The sequence below is a fragment of the Pyrgilauda ruficollis genome, unplaced genomic scaffold, assembly GCF_017590135.1.
Source record: "Pyrgilauda ruficollis isolate IOZ18807 unplaced genomic scaffold, ASM1759013v1 scaffold180, whole genome shotgun sequence".
Taxonomy (NCBI): domain Eukaryota; kingdom Metazoa; phylum Chordata; class Aves; order Passeriformes; family Passeridae; genus Pyrgilauda; species Pyrgilauda ruficollis.
In genome coordinates this window covers 596,599-613,774 of record NW_024516985.1, presented here as the reverse complement: position 1 = coordinate 613,774, position 17,176 = coordinate 596,599, and the positions used below count along the sequence as shown (strand labels likewise).

Genomic DNA, 17,176 nt, shown 5'->3' with positions numbered 1-17,176 from the left:
AAAATACTTTTTTTTTTTCCCCAGAGGTTGAGTGGTCCTAGCTGCTAAACAGCAGGAATTTTGTTCTTTGCTGTTTTGCTTGTGATACCGGTGAACTAAGAATGGGAGGTAGATATTATCTGCAATCGTTTTGTAGCATTTTTGCGTCTCCTATTTTCCTTTCTTTCTCATCAGACAAAAAAATAACCTAAAAAAACCAAAAGTGAAATTAAAAGAGTGAAAAAAAAGAAGTTCAGAAAATGGCTGAAAGGACTTGAAAGAAGTAAATCATCAGCATAAAAACACCTTATTGAATAAAAAAAGAAAAAAAAGGCAAAATATTTTTGTGACTTAGCAAGTCACTTTTTGGGTCAGAATCAGAATCTTAACAAGAGATTTTGACCAGCTGCTCCCAGACAACCTGTTTGTCACTGGGTTGTCTGGAACAGTGCAATTACTGAGTTTTTTTGCTAATGCTGGCTTAAGCTAATCCAGCAAGCTGAGTACACCTTGAGATGTGTACTACTGCTTTATTTTTTTTCTGCTTTTAAAATAAAATGTTCCACTACTGACTTAAGAAGTGGAGAATAATTTTCAGTGGCTGTCCTATCCTTTCCTGTGTGTTAGCAGTCTTCTGTTAATGGTGTGTGGACAATACTCAGTTTTGGGAAGGATGACTCAGTTACTTTTTTTTAAATTTTGCTTAGCCCAGGAGCTCAAACTCTTGATTTGTGCAGTTAAAATTCAGGATACCTGCTGTGTCCTGTAGAGGATAATTTTGCAGCCTGTAAGAAGTCTTCCTAGAAATAGTTAAAACGATGACTCTGTTAACAACAGCATTTCATTGGGCTGACTTTCTTACCTAGACCTGTATTACAACCTGAGACCAAGGCCAAATTTGTCCCAATTAGCTAGATCATCTTTAAATGGGGTTAATGGTTAAGTCACTTTGACAATAATAGAAGCCACCCACTGGGGAGCTCATCAGACAAGTACAGGTGTTACAATAATAGTGTTAGCATTTTCAGCATTGCTTGGGGAAGGAATAACCTGCTTTAAGTAGTTTTTTCACATTATACAGTTGGCTGCAGATCAGGTTAATGGTGGCTGCTCTTATGGCATCGCAGGTTTTTTGGGTTTTTAGAAGGCAATAAATCATTGCCTCCGTGGCCCGGGCCTGTGAGTCACAGGCGGTGTGCAAGACCAGATGAAATAACTGGTCCCAATAATAGGAAATGCAGGCACTGTTACATCCAGCTGGAGTATTAGGAAAGGCTGACGTGGTGTGGAGTAGCTGGATTTTGTCTGCTGGTGTGTGTGAATGACCTGCAGTGTGAACCGTGATCAAAGCTAATTCACCAGGGAGGCAGCACTGAACCTGGGCTGGGGTGAAAGGCAGACAAAAGGCTGCATCCCGTTGTTAGGGAGCTTGTTTTGTGGGTTGATGGGTGTGCAGCAGGCTTGTGTAATTGAAGTAGTTGCAGAAAGGAGCTGTTCCTGCCTGTGAATTAATGCTGTGGTTGGAGTAGGAAGTACGGCAGGGTGGTTTGGGGAGATCTGGGAGCTGGCAGGACTCGTCGGCTGTTGAGCTCTGTAAAAATGTGGGAGAGGGAGAAGGGTACTGAACTGTAACAGCAAAGTGCATGAACAGAGCTGCTCTGCAGCAGCAGCCCAGTGGAACTTCCGTGATGCTTCTTTTCCCTGCAAAAATTGTTCCCTGAGGGGCCTTTCTTAGAACGTTCCTTTTGTTCTTTTGGATCCATCCATGCATTGAAAGAGGTGAATGCATTCATATTTCTGTGGCTCATCTCCTTCACTTCTGTGTTGGCAGCAGCAGACCTAATCTGAAGTACTCAGCTGCACATCCCAGAGGTGTTTTGGGGTGCATGGTAGGCTTTTTGTGGAACTGGAGCTAAAGTGGAGTAGGTGCTGAACGTTTTGGGTAGACCCATCCTTGCCAACTGTAATTCTGGTGACAGCTGTCATTAGAAAGCATAACAACCTCTTAATTCTAATTAATAACAATCATCCAGAGCGTGTGTGCTTCTCTCAGGGCAGTGGTGTAAGAAGGTGATGGTGTCATTCCTGATGAGTCAGCCGAGAAGGTTTTTTTACAGATGCATCATTCAAAGATCCTGCCTTTTTTATCCTACCCCTCTTTGCCTTCTGGGCAATATTTTAGTAGATAAAGAACCTGTTTTCACTGTATCCTCTTCTAACCAGAAGTAAAGCACTCTGTGGGGTTTTTTTGGCGGGGTGTGAAGTGATGATATTTTTGTTTGTGGGTGTTCTTCTTAAAACAGTCATTAAAAATACCCCTAGAAAATACTGGTCATGAGCACTATTTTTCTGGTTTTCATAGTATAGGGGCCTTGAATAGTTTGTAGTGTCCAGCTCTTGTTGACACAATGAGGTTGCCATTGTGATAAAATGTTCTCCTGATAGTTCACAGGTGTTTTTTGTCTTGCAAGAAGGAAATGGTGGGGGTTTGCTATATATTTGCATGAGTGTTTGGCTTGTTTGTTTGAATTTACTTATTTTCATTTTACACTAAAATGTTCCTTAACAATTCTGAGATCATGAGCAGCAAAAGTTAATTGTAAATGGAAATGCTACAAACTGGGGACTGGATGGATCTCCTCACAAAATCTGCTTCCATGTTCTTTCAGCCTTAGTGAGAATAAGAGCTTGTATTTCTGTTAAACCCTGGCCAGAATGGGGTTTTTGGGGTTTTTTTCTGATGGTGGTGTCATCCTGTGGGGCTGTGTGTGTCACAGGTAAGTGTTCCCAGCTCTGCTCCTGTTGAGGGCAAGGCAATGGAAACAAAAAAAAAAAAAAACCAAAAAAAAAAAAACCAAAAAAGAGTGGTGCTGTAAATGTGTTTTTGTGGTCAGGGGCTGGTGATCTGCCCTCCTCTTACAAACTGCAGAGGGGCACACGAGCTCAACCCCTTGCCACAGAGTCTGTAAAGCAGAGTGACTTAACTGAGTGGTGAGCAGTTTCATGTTGTGCCTTCAAACACAGCAAAGGCTTCTTGAGAGCGTGTGAAATACCTGTCCTAAGTTGCCCTGGCTGCTGTTACTGATTTTTGGAGTAGCCCTTTATTTTTTTTAAATAACCATTTTGGCCTAGCCATGTTGTGGAGCAAAGCACTGCTCTTTATTCATAATGGCTGGCAGATTTGGAGCCTCGTAAATTTCCTTGTGTCATGACTGCGTGCAGTAATTCAAAATTACAGCTTTTTAAGATGTTAGTGTTTAAGAATATTGAATTGTCAAAATGAAGCAGCAAAGTGCCAGGCTAAACAGACCTGGATGTGGTTTCTAATGTCTCCTCAGTCATGCTGCTGTGGTTGTAAGACCACTTCTTTTTACTGGCCACCAGTTCTTGATCTATAGAAAGCAGCACACTATTTGTGTACCCTTGAAGCTCAATAATTATGCTTTTCACTGCTGTGCAAACCAAACAGGATTTATCATTAATACCAGCACACATCACAAAACACATGTAAGTAAGGTCAGAACTAGAAGATTTCTTGAGTCTCCCAGTACATGGTATGTCAACATCTTAATTAAATTTAATTAATTGCAACAGCAAATGCATTGAAAACTGCTAAGTGAAACATCCAGTGCCCTGTTCCAGGATTTTTTTCCTGAACTTTAGCCTTTGCCAGTGGAAAATAACTTTGCCTCATCTAGAGACTGAAATATAAATACATCTGCTTGCTTTGCCAGAGCTAGGCTGGGCACAAAACTGCTTGACTAAGTCTTGTTTCTTGGACTGTTGTTCCAGAACTGTAAATCCCTTCCCATTTCTGTGCACTTTTTCAAAGCAGATAGTGCATAATCAGGCTGTGTGTCTTCTTCTGTGCTGCCTCACAGATGAACTCCTGAAGGGTGCAGAGGGCCTTTGGCAGGTTTTGCTAAAGCAATTTCAAGTAATATCAGAATGAGGGGAGAACTATGGGCAGCAGGGCACCATTTCAGGAAAATCCACAAATCTGGTGCCACTGAGTCATGATTCTGCCTTCCACTTTCCAGAGGAGAGGCAGGCTTTCCATGTGGCCGGACATACTATCCTGATTTTTGGGTTCTCCAGTTTTTTTCACTGTTGTTGACTCTTTTAAATCCATATCATGGATTGTGGCTGACTTGCTTATTTTTATTCACGTGCACTGTTAACTCTTGATAAGGGATATTTTTCTAACCTTGTAGTTAGGGCAGAACGTTCCTAAGATGGTCCCTTCCCCTTTGGTGCTGTTTCTCTGTTATTGTTGCTTGTGTGTCTTTGTGTTTTATGGCTTCTGCTGCCTGGGGAAAATCACAATGGTCAGTCCTCACAGCCAGAAAGCTTGGTATTAGAGCAGAATGTGTTTAGTTCTGGGTTTGGGGTTTTTTTTTTTTTTTTGGGAGGAGGGCTTGGACAAAGACTCTTTTGAAGTTTCCCTGCAGTTTGGCTGGAAGGGCAGAGAGCCAGTAGTGACTACAGGGCAAATTCAGGCAGAGCTTCAACAGCTAATTGCTTTAATTGCCAGGTGGGTTGGAAGGATTGCACCCATGTTAAGGATGCAAGATGGTGATCTGCATACTGCAGAATAGAAGATGGTTTTGCTTTTGTAGTTACAGTTGGGCTGCAAAGAGCTGTCTGCTTGTTCTGCTTGTTTCCCTGCCTTTGTGCCCCACAGGAGTGATGCCTCATGCTCACAAGTATCAGATTAACCTGTGTTACCTGCAGGCTGCCTTTTTTTTTTTATTTTCCCCAGCTGTGTTCCTTCTTTCTCTAACCTAGAGCAACCAAGTTCCTGCTTTCCCCTCAGACTTTGCTTTCTCTTCTTCCCACAGTGGCCACGCTGCCTCTTTTAAAACTTTTAAAACTCTGTGGTAATTGTTGGTGTGTCTTGCTCCTTTTGGTCAGTGTTAAGCCAAATATCAGATGCTGGATCAGATAGGACTTTTCTCCTCCATCAGATTGGCAGGGGCTGGTGGAACAAGCACAGGGCTTGTTCACCTCCACTTTTACTGAACAAACTCCTCACTGTTCCAAGGTCCTGAGGCGCTGGGGGGATGACCTTGTTCTCTGAAGCTCTCTTCCACTGGGCTATAGTTGTTTGGCTTCTGGCCTTTTCCTGCAGCATGCTGAGAACTGTTTTGTGGCTGGTGGAACAGAGGGAGATGTCATTGGCTGTGCTGAGGGGAGTGTCAGCTCGCTGCTCATTGTGCTTTTTTGTGTTTTGTTTTTTTGTTTTTTTGGTTTTCTGGTGCTGTTTTTTGTGCTTGAGCTGAATGGGCAAAGGCAGAGCTGAGATTGAGCAGGACACAAAACTGGAGCTCATGCAGCTGGAGAAGGTTGGTGTCAGCCTTGTGTGGAGTTGGCCACCCTGCTCTGGTGGGATTGCTGTGGCCCTGGAAGGCTTGCCTAGGCCTGGGAGAAGACAAAATATTTGGGCAGGTCAAGAAATTAATGAAGGAAGAAACATCTGATGCAGAAAGAAGTTACCTGATAGCACCCATAATGAAAGAAAGAAGCATATCCTGACTCCTGTTGTGAGTTGGGTTTGTTTTGTTTTGGTTTTTCTTTTTTTTTCCTGAGATTTCTGCTTTCTTTTGGCGGCTGTGGTTTTCATGTTCAGGATAAAGGACAAAGTGGTAGATGCTGATGCCTTGTGTGTCTGGGGAATTTGTGATCACTCGACACAGAGAGAAAAGGATGCTCTTGGCACAAAAGGGGTACAGGGTGTGACTTGATCAAGGGGGCATTTCTGCACAGCATCATACCCACATATCACAGCCTTCTCTGTCAGCCTCACTGATATTCTCCGTCACCTGAGACTCCAGTTGATCCCATTGATTTAAAACATGCTGGAGGGATTTGGTGCTTGGCACAGAGGTAAAACTTCTTTGCTCATTTTAGCTCTGTTGAAATGGATGTGTGTTATCATCATAGTGGACAGCCCAAGGTTTGACATTTAAGTAGCTGGTTTTATTTCTTCTTCAAGGAACACTGTTACTACAAGTGCTTGAAAACACTGCCCGGAGTGTTCTGAGCTCAGAGCTGGTGATAGAGATGAGGACTTTCTGTTGGCAATAAAAATAATGTCAAGATGGGTGCTGGAGGTCTCCAGAACAAATTACACAAGTTCAGGTTCCTGAGCTCTGTGGTTAGAATGAATCCTTGGTACCCACGTACTGCCACTGTAATTTTAGGGCCAGTTTTAAAGCAGAATTCCAATAAGTATTGCTTGATAAATTGATTTTTCCCCGCTCTACATTTCAAGCTTTAGAGGAGAGTGAGCATTTAGGTGACAGAAACACCTGTGTTTGTATGAATACAAATATGCAGAGGATCATATAGAGAAGGAAATGTGAAAATTGCCTGATGAATTGCCCTTAAAAATGAGAATGAAATATTGGAACACAGTAGCATGAGGATCAAATGGCTACTGATGAAAAAGGAAAAAGTTGATTGGTAGATTATTGTCTTGAGTGAAGAATCAGTTGAAGTAGAACTTCGTAAATTCTAAAAAGAGCCTGTTACCAGTAAGTCCTTTTAGCAGATTGGTTTAATCAGTGTCTTCTAAAGCTATTTCCAGTTCTGTTTGTACTCCCCCCTTGTGTAAATGCACTTCCATTTATGAAGTTTGAGTTTGAGTTCAACAGAATAAGGAATAGCTAGGCAAACTTTTTTTTTTTTTAATGTGTTTTATAGACATAGGTAAGACCAGGGGGTCCCAGTGTTTGACATGTAGCAGGAATCCTGGTTTTAAGTGCAATCCTGTATTTAGGCGGTGGAATTTAATTCTGTTTACAGTGAGAGGGTTTTGTGCAGCTTAAATGTGACCAGTAAATGGCCAAGTCACCTGAAGAACAGGAAAGTTAGATCGAGTTGAAGCCAGGAAAGAAATATTGTGGGGAGAAGAGGTGAAAACAAGGGATAACTGGAAATTATGGAGAAGCATTTCCTGAGCACTAAACTGATCCTTCCAAATCACAGCATCAGCAGAGCAGGGTGGTGCCTGCCTTGAAAGCTCATGCAAATGGGAATTTCTGGTGGTGTTGAATACTCTAAAACAGAGGGGCATGGGGATCTCCTGGACTGATCTTTTTCTTCTTACAGAAATACTGTGGTATAACTTATTTCATTAATTATATTATCTCTCCATAGCTCTTAATTAGCTCCTGCTGCTTTCAAATGCACCATCTTTTACAGACTATTGTAGGCACTCTGGATCTCAACTATGAAAATCCAAAATTCTGGTACAGGCAGCAGGGTGAGAGTGTCTCTGTGGAAGTGATTCAGATCATAAAAATTACTTATTATTTTCTTCTTAATAGGTGAAATTTGTGTCCCTTGGAAGTTACTTGGATATTATCACAAGAAGCTGCATAGCCTCAGTTGCTGTCTCAGTCCCAGTCAGAGCTATGGCATGCACACAAATTCAGAGGAAATTCAGAGTTACAGAGAAATATGGATATAGCTTCTCTCACCTCTTCTGAATAAACAAGATTGCATAGTTCATGTGCCTTTCTCATTGCTCTCTTCTGAGGCTTAGAAATACATGCAATATCTTTCTTCACAAAAACTGGTCTGTCATGATCCAAGAAGTGGTCTTTAGACATAATGCTGAAATAAATTCCATCAACAAGGTTTGGTTTTGTTTTGCCTTTTTTTTTTGGTTGGTTGTTGGTTTTATTGTTTTGGTTTGGGCTTGATGTTGTTTTTTGTGGAGTTTTTTTTTGGGGATAGTAGTGATGTATAAATTCCTTGAATGGCTATTTTATTCCAGGGCTTTATTTCCTTTACTTTGTGTTTACTCTTTGCTTTTTTCTTTGGGAGTGTGCAAGTGAGGGCACAAAACTTGTTTCTGTTATCTCTCACTCGTAACATTCTGGCAATGAAAAGGTTTTTAAGCAGAAATCAGAATTTGGGTAGAGGTCTGGGCTCACACTCTGTTTTTAAACATGCAGTGAGCAAGACTTGCACTGTCTGCTTCCCTGAGCTTCTTCATGGATGTTTAGTTGCATCTCTCTGAGTCTTAGTCTGTTCTATCTTCCCCTCCCTTCAGCTTAATTTATTGCCAGAACATTTCACCCTCCCACGTACTCTTCCTTCCAGGTCAGTGCTGTGTGGCATAAAGTGAACAAATGTGTGCAGTCTTCACAATCTTTGTATGGCACCCTGCTTCGCCACCTTCCCACTTTTCAAGCTGTTGCCATTCATGGCTCTGTGCAATCCTGCCACTCAGTCAGCTGGTGGTTTTGAGCCCCGTTGGATTTTGGAAGGGGCTGTGTTCCTAAATCTCCTAAATTCCACTCTTACGCTTGTCTTAACCATTTTAAAATAGCAATTTGCCTTATGTTGTTTGTTGGTGTTCTCTGGTGCAGCATTGCATCTTTACTTCGTTTGACAAATTTTTATCCAGAGGAGACTGCTGCTTTTCTGAAATCCTTGGATTTTTTGCAGTTGCTTTTCGTAGAAATTTTCTTTTTATTAATGAATTTGGATAAAATGAAATAGCACTCCAAATATTTTCCTCTCAGTCTCTCTAGAACATTTCCTTACAGATCCAGAAAGTCCTAGGCCTGTATTAATATTTAATTTCCTTTTTTTTCCCTCACAAAGTGTTACTAAGCTCTTTCTTTTATTTATACATTCCCTTTGGGTTTTTTCCTTATCTCATGAGCCAAACATCTCTGTCCCCAATTTTGCTGTTCTTACAAATATTGGTCTCTTTTGACTGGTTGATGTTTCCGTGTGAATACACCAGGAGATGATGGTGTCTTCACTTTTATCTCCCAGTGACTCCTCCTGGTCCTTGAGCTGTTAAATTATTAAAATTCTGTAAAGCCAATAACGTCACTTTCCAGTGCACTCCAACAGCTGGTTTTCCTGAGCAGTGTTCCTCCCTCCGCCCCTATCCATCACTGTGCAGGCATGAAAGTGTTTATATTACATGTGTCTGGTTCTGTCCACCCTAAAAGGATAGAGCAGTGCTTTAATTTCCTCCCTCTTGTCTTTTTCCCTCTTGTTTCTCAGCTGTTGCTCAGTGTCTCTTGCTTAGACGTGTCTGGGTGAATTTCTGGCCTCTTGTTGTTGGGTTTAGGAGTCTTGTGGAAGTGTTTTGCTGTTCCATATGGTGTTCATTGATACCTCTGAAAATGCCTAGAAACAGCTGAAACATCACTGAATTTTTGTGTAAATTTATGTTTTCAGTTCAGGATCTGAAACTGCATTTTTTTCACCTGGAAGGATCCCAAAGTTTTGTTTTAGTTTGGGTATCTCAAACATGTTGTATGCTACAAAGGATCCAATGAAACTTTGGGTTTTCATTTTCCTTCTGTGGTGGGTTTTCATTGTATATTTTCTTTGTACATTTTTTCCCCAGTGTGCGACCCTGGGGTATGCAAGGAATCAAGCTGAATTTTCATGACTGTATTGCCTTGCTCTTTTGGCTGAGGCAGTAACTTCCAGATTTGTTGGCAGACTCATTTGTCCCAGTCTTTGGGACTGTACTCTGAATGAAGTTTTCGGGGTGACAGCATTCCTGACCAGGGATTTTAATGTTCTAAGCTTTCTGGAAATGCCCCTGCAGGGACACAGTGAGACTTCCTTGTCTGCTCTTACCGGGATGCAGCAGTAATTTAGATACAGCTGTGCTGATAAATCACCACATGGGCAATAATTTCTCCTGCTTTCCTTTCAACTTCTGGAATTTTGGGTATAAAAACTCTCTTCTGTACTAAGGGAAGATAATGCCTTTTAGATCCATAGGTTTTGGCAGTGGTTACATTATTTTTTGGCCTTGTTATTTGTCCTGTGCAGGTAATTTGTAGGTAGATGCCATATGTAAAATCTCAAAATTGAGATTCGCAGCGTTGCCGCTGTTCTTTCCATTTTTAACTGCAGCAATCACTGTTAATTTTTGCCTCTTGACACGACTGTAGGTGTCCTTCATTTTATCTCAGATCATCCTATGCTGTTATCTTGTTTTTGGAGTTGCACAGTGAAGTCCTTCCATTCGTTTTGAATAAAATTGGTCTTTAAAAAGGAGTCTCAGTGTTTTGGTTGTGGGCTTTTTTTTGTTTGTTTGATTGTTTCAAATGAGTCAGGGCTAAGTGTTCCATTTTCTTCCCTTTCAGTGCATATATGAATGTGCTTTATTTTCTTGTGCTACCTCAAGGCTGTTGAGTGGGGGGGGGGAAAAAAGTGCCTTTTTCCTTAAAATGTAAATAGTACTTCCTGGTGCTTCATTTTTCTTAATTTCCCTTCCATTCGTGTTTATTCACTGCTGCTGTGTTTTACATGTATTTAATGCAAATTTTCTTACATCTTCCTTTTGCTTATTTTAAATGTTTTCTGCTTTCTGATTTCGTAGGCTTTTAGGGCCTTCTTTACTTTTTTCAGACATGGATGGCTAAACCCTCTTCCTGCTGTAGGCCAAGGCTGTTAGCATCTTATCAGAGTGCACCCAGCCCTTTGTGCTTGGGGGTGCAGGAAAAAGAAGAGGTGGAACTTGCATTGTGTACGTCCATGACTCAGTTTTTGGGTCAGTTCTGGAGGAAAAGCTCTGCTCCTTTCTTCCTTCATCCTCCAGCCTGGCATCCTGTTGTTGGGGCAGCACCTCCAGAAAGTGTCTGGAGCATCAACCCACTCTTCCAGCAGGAATAGAGCAAGGAAAAATGCAGTTTTTAAAGCAGTGCTCTGTGACTGTGGATATGCATCCCCTGGCCCTTCTCTAAGACACTGCTTTTGAAAAAATAAATTAAAAAAAAAAATACCCAAAAGCTCACCCCCATCCACTGTTTCTCATTTGCTGTGTGCCAGAAAGCATCTTTGGAGGCAAGCTCAGGTCAGGTGTTGGAGTGGGCACGATGAAGGTGAGGCCAGTGAAACCCAGTGGAAAAACTTCCCGTGCTTTCAGTCAACTTTGGGCTCTGTCCAGGGTGTTCCTGGTCGAGCTGGGCTGCACCTTCGTGCCAGGAGAGCTGTCTGGCAGGCTGGTTCTCAGGCACCAACAGAAGCCCTATGCACACGTGTTAATCCTGAGCGTTTTCCTTCAGGAAGTGCTAAATCTCGCGCTGCAGCAAGTGTAATGAAAGAATTTGGCAAGGGAAAAGGCAAGGAGTACACCAGGCCCTGCATGCTGCCATTGTTCAATGGCACAACCCACTGGAAAAACTCTTCAGGTGGCTTTTTAAAATTCCTTTAAATGTCATAACTCTTTTTAAGTGTAATGAAGCAATATACTGAAAAACTGCGAGGGGGCCTGTGTGAGAGGTAGAATTTTCTTCTGGCTATTGAGGACGACAGGGAAAGCTGCTTGATGTGCTTTTTTTTCTGGTTTTGTGTGTGGGAATTGATATGGAACTATCTGCTTCTGCAGTTTTCACATACCAGATTCCACTGTGTAAATAACTGATGGAAAGTCCGAAAGCTGGAATAATAGACACCAGATGATAGGAGGAGTAAAAACATCTGAAGTACAGTAGATCTTGCAGACAACAGCAGGGCTTCCTTCTCCTGAAAAGAATGGTTTTTAGACCTGTAGCTTTCTTAGCCATGGATATCTCTGGGACTTTGGCCAGGAACATTGGTGATGTGGTGGAAATTTTTGATCCTTTCTTCCTGGGGAGGGGAACAAGTGAGCCACAAAGTAGACTTCAATACAAGAGTGATTTGACTGATACACATTAAAAAAAAGAAAAAAAGAGAAAAAATAAACAAACAAAAAAAAACCTGTTTCAAATGCTATGAATTTTCTTTTTAGGCTGCCTTACCCTTGCCAGGAGATCTGTCTAACTGTGTTTTGAGCTTTTAGAACCACTGAACCTGGTAGCCCAGAGAAGTGAGTCAGCAAATCCCCTCTGAGCCCTGAAGGTTCTGTTCCAAAGGAGGGTGAGCACATAGTTGCTGCCTTTGAGAGAAGAGAGGCTTTTCTGCAGAGGGTTTGCAGTTCCTCAGGGCTGTCCTGTGCCAAAGTAAAGGATGTGGGGAGCCTGCTTCAAACACGAGGGAAGGAAAGCCTTGACATTTAAACAGGTGGAGCTCACTGTGAGCCCTCCTGGTGCACAAACGTGCTGTGGAAGTGGTGGAAGCAAGGGATGATAAATGCTGCCTTGTGACCCAGCCTCACTCAGCTGATGGGGCTTGGATGAGAAAAACAACCCCAAATTTCATTCATTTTACCAGAATCTTTCGTGTCTCTGCCTTTCTCTTTGCTGTGTACACCTGGTGGTGAAGCCAGGGGAGCCTGGAGACGTTTACCTGCTGTGTCTATTCTGTTTCGGGCTTTGGTTTGGGTTTTTTTATTGTCATTATTTGTTACTCATTTCTTGGGCATGTGTAACCCCCGCCTGTGTCAGTGGGAAAAGAAAGCAAGCATTTTGCTCTTTTGAAGACAGGTGGAGAAGTCCCCACACTCAGTGTTGTATAGGCCTGTTTGCCTTTTGTTTCCCCACACTAATTGGTTGGAATGGATGGTGTTAGGTTCCCACAAATGTGTGTCTGTTAGGGAATTCTTATATATCTAGCCTTGGGGAATTCAGCTTTGGAAAATGAAGTACACATCAAAGCAGGAGGTGGCTGGTACAGTTTGTGTCCTGACTTCCCTCCCACCTCCCCCCCTCTCCTAGCTTTTCTTCCCCCTTCTAGAAAGCTTAGGAAAAGAGCCTTTTGTCTTCTGTTCAGGAAAATTGCACTGAAATTCATCTGTGCTTTATTCATCTGCTTTGATTTGTGCCATTCATGGGCAGCTGTGGGTTATGTAGAACAAAGCAGATGAATTCCTAACCTCCACATTCAAGCAGTGCGTTGGGAAAGGTTCAACACCACCCTCCCTCCCCCCACTCTCCTTTTTTGGGGTGTCCAACCAACATATTGCAGCTTTCAGTTTCAGTACTGAGACATCTCTGGACTCTGCTCCTCCACATGCCATTAAAATGGTCTGGCAGAGTTCTGCTGGCTTGTAGAAGGGATGTGTCTTTAGAGATCTCTTTTCTCAGTATGGCAAAGCAGCAGTTTGAAAGTTTCCTTTACTGGAATTTATGATTAAACATCTTTTTTTTTTCCAATGATGATTTAATTTCTAACATCATCAGCATGAGTAGGGAGAGTATCCATTTTTTTTTTCTTCTTTTCTTCTTTTTTTTTTTTTTTCCATATAGATAGATTATTTACATGTACCCTGTGCCAGATCTTCACCTTGTGTGAACTGGCATAAGATATTTGAGAGGATCTGGTCTGATTTATGTGCCAAACACATAAAACATTTGGCAGTATGATTAAAGGGCTTTACCTTCAAAAATTAAGTGTCTTACAACCAGGCTTCTTTTTTAGACTACTCTAATTTAAATGTGTCACTCATTTTCTCCCTGAATCAGATCTAAAAAAGCGTCATTTATATTTCTCACCTTATAAATTGTAGAATTCACATTAAATTAGATTAAGAAGTGCCGCACCTCTTAATCCCTTCAGAAAGCAGGATTAGTTTCATAACCAACAGCTTGACCAACCCCCTCCAAAAGGCAGTAGGTTCTGGAGCAGGCATCATCAACCCTTTTTTAGATTTGTTGATCCACCTGGAATAACAACTCCACTCTGTTTCCCTGCAGACTCTTCATACTCGGAGCCTCCTGATGTTCAGCAGCAGTTGAACCACTACCAGTCTGCAGCTTTGGCCAGGAACAACAACAACATCAGCCCAATCCCACTTTCTGGGAGTGCTGCAGGAGTGGAAAAAGCGGAAGCCATCCTTAACTGTGAATTTTGCGAATTCTCCTCGGGTTACATACAGAGCATCCGGCGCCACTACCGCGACAAGCACGGAGGGAAGAAGCTCTTCAAGTGCAAAGATTGTTCCTTTTACACAGGCTTTAAGTAAGTACTGTGCTAAACAGATGAACTGAACTTGTAAGGGTTTTTTTTTTCAGCGCTTAAAAAGACTTCTGAGGTCTTTGATGGCTAACAGGAACATGGCCACTGCTGACCAGGGAGAGGAGTGTAGGAAATGCCATGCCAGATCACAGCAGCATCCATGTAATCCATTTTCTTCTCTCCTGCAACAGCCAGTACCATCTGCTGCAGACAGCAGCACAGTTGCAGTAGGTTTCGGAATCATGGAGTTGTTGAGGATGGAAAAGACCCTTAAGATCATGGAGTTAACCATTAACCCAGCACTGCCAAGCCCAGTCAAATCTCAGTGACACATCTGCATATCTTCTAAATCCCCCCAGGGGTGGTGACTCAGCCAGTTCCCTGGGCAGCCTGTTCCCCTGCCTGACAACCCTTTCTGGGAAGAAATTTTTCCTTACATCCAATCCAGATCTTCTCTGTTGGAACTTGAGGCTGACAGGTTCACAACACCCCCGTTGTCCGCTTGGCACAATCCTTCTTGCAAAAGTCATAAACTCTCCATTTTTCCCGAGTTCCAGACACATCTCTCTGTTGGCACATGGAGTCAATCTGCCCTTGCACCTTTAGGAGAACTTGGAGAACATCCAGTGTTCCTGGATTCCTTTGTCCTCCAGGAAGCCCTCCCACGGCACTTTCCCAACCAGTCCCTTAACCAGGCCAAAGTCTGACCTCTGGAAGTCCAAGGCAGCAGTTCTGCTGCACCCCTCCTTACTTCTCTGAGATTCTCTGAGAATCAAAAACTATCACTTCATAATCCCTTTGTCCTTAAGTGTGAAAATTTTGTCTGCAGAAATAATGTAATTTCCACATGCAACCAGCATGAAACGTGGGACAATCAAGTGTCCAGCAGTGACAGGGGAATTTATTTCACCTTACTGAAGAAACCCTCCTCATGTAATTTTATTTTCCCCCCAGTATTTCTAGCTTAAATGATAGAAAAGTGCTATTCTCTAGTATATCTGATAACATGCAGAGACTTTTCAGAAAATCCAATTATTTAAATTTAAAGGCTCGGCGCCTTATGTGTTTGTGGGTTTTTTTGTGGTTTTAGCTGCTCTTCTGTAAGAAAAGAGAAAAAGGCACCTGTGCAGTGCATCATTTCCTCCTGATGTGCTGGGCCCTTGAGAATAACACCCTGAGCTGACATTTGAGGTCATAAACTTGTTAAGAGTGACAGTAAACAGTAGGACTGGATCAAGGGAAGGAGTTCTGTTGAAGAAAATGTTAAGCACAAACCTGAGAGAATCCACATGGAAGCAGCCTCTAGTTACATGGGTCTACCCTTTGTTGCTTCATCTTTGCTCTTCCCATGTTAAAATTTCCTGCTTATGTTTAATATGCTGATTGCTCTCTGTCTCTAAATACTGCCAGAAATTTACGGGTCCAATCTGTCTGTGTCTTCCAAGTTTTTTTCAATTTTCTTTCACCTTGGTATTATGAAATAAATCAGGAAGCATTTAAACATGTTCATAGCAGTGTATATTCTGTCTTAAAAAAGGGGAGGAAGAGGCAAAAAAAAAAAGCCCAAAACATGCCAATCCCCTCTTCAAGACACTGTAGAAACTTAAAAGCATGAGAGCAGTAACCAGAGTTGATAGAAATATACCTGCAGAATTCAGTGGTTGCTGGATTGGGTCCAAAGCCACTTTTTACTCTAGTTCAATGTGTCAAGCCCCTTAGCTTTTGCAAGGTTTATCACTGCCATAGGAAATAATAACCAAGTGCCCCAAGGTTAGAGACAGCTCTTGGTTTCAGTAGTTGGGCTTGTGGTCAAATGGATGTACAGTTAATTTCTTCTGTTATGCATAGCTCTTGCAACTTCTAAGTATGGAGCCAGCGTAATGCCAGCATGAAATTTTTGGTTCAGAAGTACTGTGAAGTATTCATTCATTCTTCCACACTAATAAATAGAGTATTCTAAGTCTTGGGTTTTCAGATCATTACAGCTGATGCTTTGAAAGTTAAACAACTCAGTGCCAAACTTGCTGTGAACACAAATCCTTTTGGTACCCACAGTCTGAACAGTTTAGCTGGGTAGACCAAGATGGTTAAGAATGTTTTCTGCCTGAAATAAGTTTGTCCTCCCCTCTGCAAGTCCAGAACAGTTGGCAGATTTTGTTCAACTTGCAAAAAAATCAACCTTCGCCGGAGAAAGCACGCTGAACGTTTCAGCCTGAAGACAGATAATGAGCATGAAGGATGGGAATTCTTTTGCTATCTTGACTATAGCAATGTGACTATATGGAGCAGCCCATGCAGTGGAATATCTTGTCACAACAAGTGTTTGTTGCTTTGAGGGCAGGAGCCTGCAGATTCCTCTGCTCATGTGTCGCTCATGTGAGCAGCCCCTCCGCGGGGCCGCGCGGACAGGGCTGAGTGGCATCTGCACCTTTTTACACCACACATCCCTTTATAGAGAGCTGTGGCACCTCACTGCTCCCCTCCTGACTGCTGCCATTGTCTCCCTCCTCTCTCACAGATCTGCTTTTACTATGCACGTGGAGGCCGGGCATTCGGCAGTCCCCGAGGAAGGACCCAAAGACCTTCGCTGCCCTCTCTGTCTCTACCACACCAAATACAAACGCAACATGATCGACCACATAGTTCTGCACAGAGGTAAAAACATCCATGTCCGTGTCTGTGTCCAGTCAGGGGCTTGCTGGACAGGGCCCTGGTCTGGTTTCATTCAGTATTTCAGATTGGTTTCATTAAATTTTTCCTCTCTCTTTGCGTGAGGACAAATATGTCAAAAGAGTCACTAGCCCTTGATTGTCTTTTTGCTTCATTTCTGTAAGATGCATCTGACTTACTTCCTGTAAAATTCAAAGTTTGCCATTGCTGATTTGGGGGCAGGTTTGGGATAGTTTTTAAGGTTATCCTCAAGGGAGTTGAAAAGCCATCAAACACCTGTTTAGAAAGAGTTGCCCTAATTTGCAACTTTGATCTAGGCCAGAGTTGTGCCCTGCCCTGTCCTTGTAACCTTAAAGGCCTTGCTGTCATAAAGTCACCCAAAAGATTTATCAGCTAACCATAGAGGCCTCAAAATATCCCTTGATAAATGCCTTGAGTGTTTTCTCCTCCGTGTTCTTAGGAACAAAATAATTATCTCATTTTTCGCTTCACTGTAAGACTCCTTTTCTGTCTACACCTCTCCGTTTTTAAATTTATTTTTTTTTAAGCCTGCTAAAAGTGGGAGTAGGGATTTCTATATTCTATTAACTGTGGGCTTGGTAGCTCAGAAGAGACAGCAGTTTGGGCTCTCTGGGCTGGGATTCCTGCCCACAGCTAT

At 42.3% G+C, this 17,176-nt stretch overlaps 1 protein-coding gene across 2 annotated transcripts in view; it reads left to right on the top strand.

The window, feature by feature from the left end:
* Nucleotides 1–17,176, top strand: part of ZNF462 (zinc finger protein 462) — an 88,079-nt gene that overhangs the window by 57,143 nt on the left and 13,760 nt on the right. For both annotated transcript variants that reach the window (XM_041464576.1, XM_041464575.1), the window contains 2 exons: nt 13,587–13,851; nt 16,367–16,503. In XM_041464576.1, the coding sequence (XP_041320510.1) occupies nt 13,587–13,851; nt 16,367–16,503 (402 nt within the window). The remainder of the gene's footprint in view (nt 1–13,586; nt 13,852–16,366; nt 16,504–17,176) is intronic.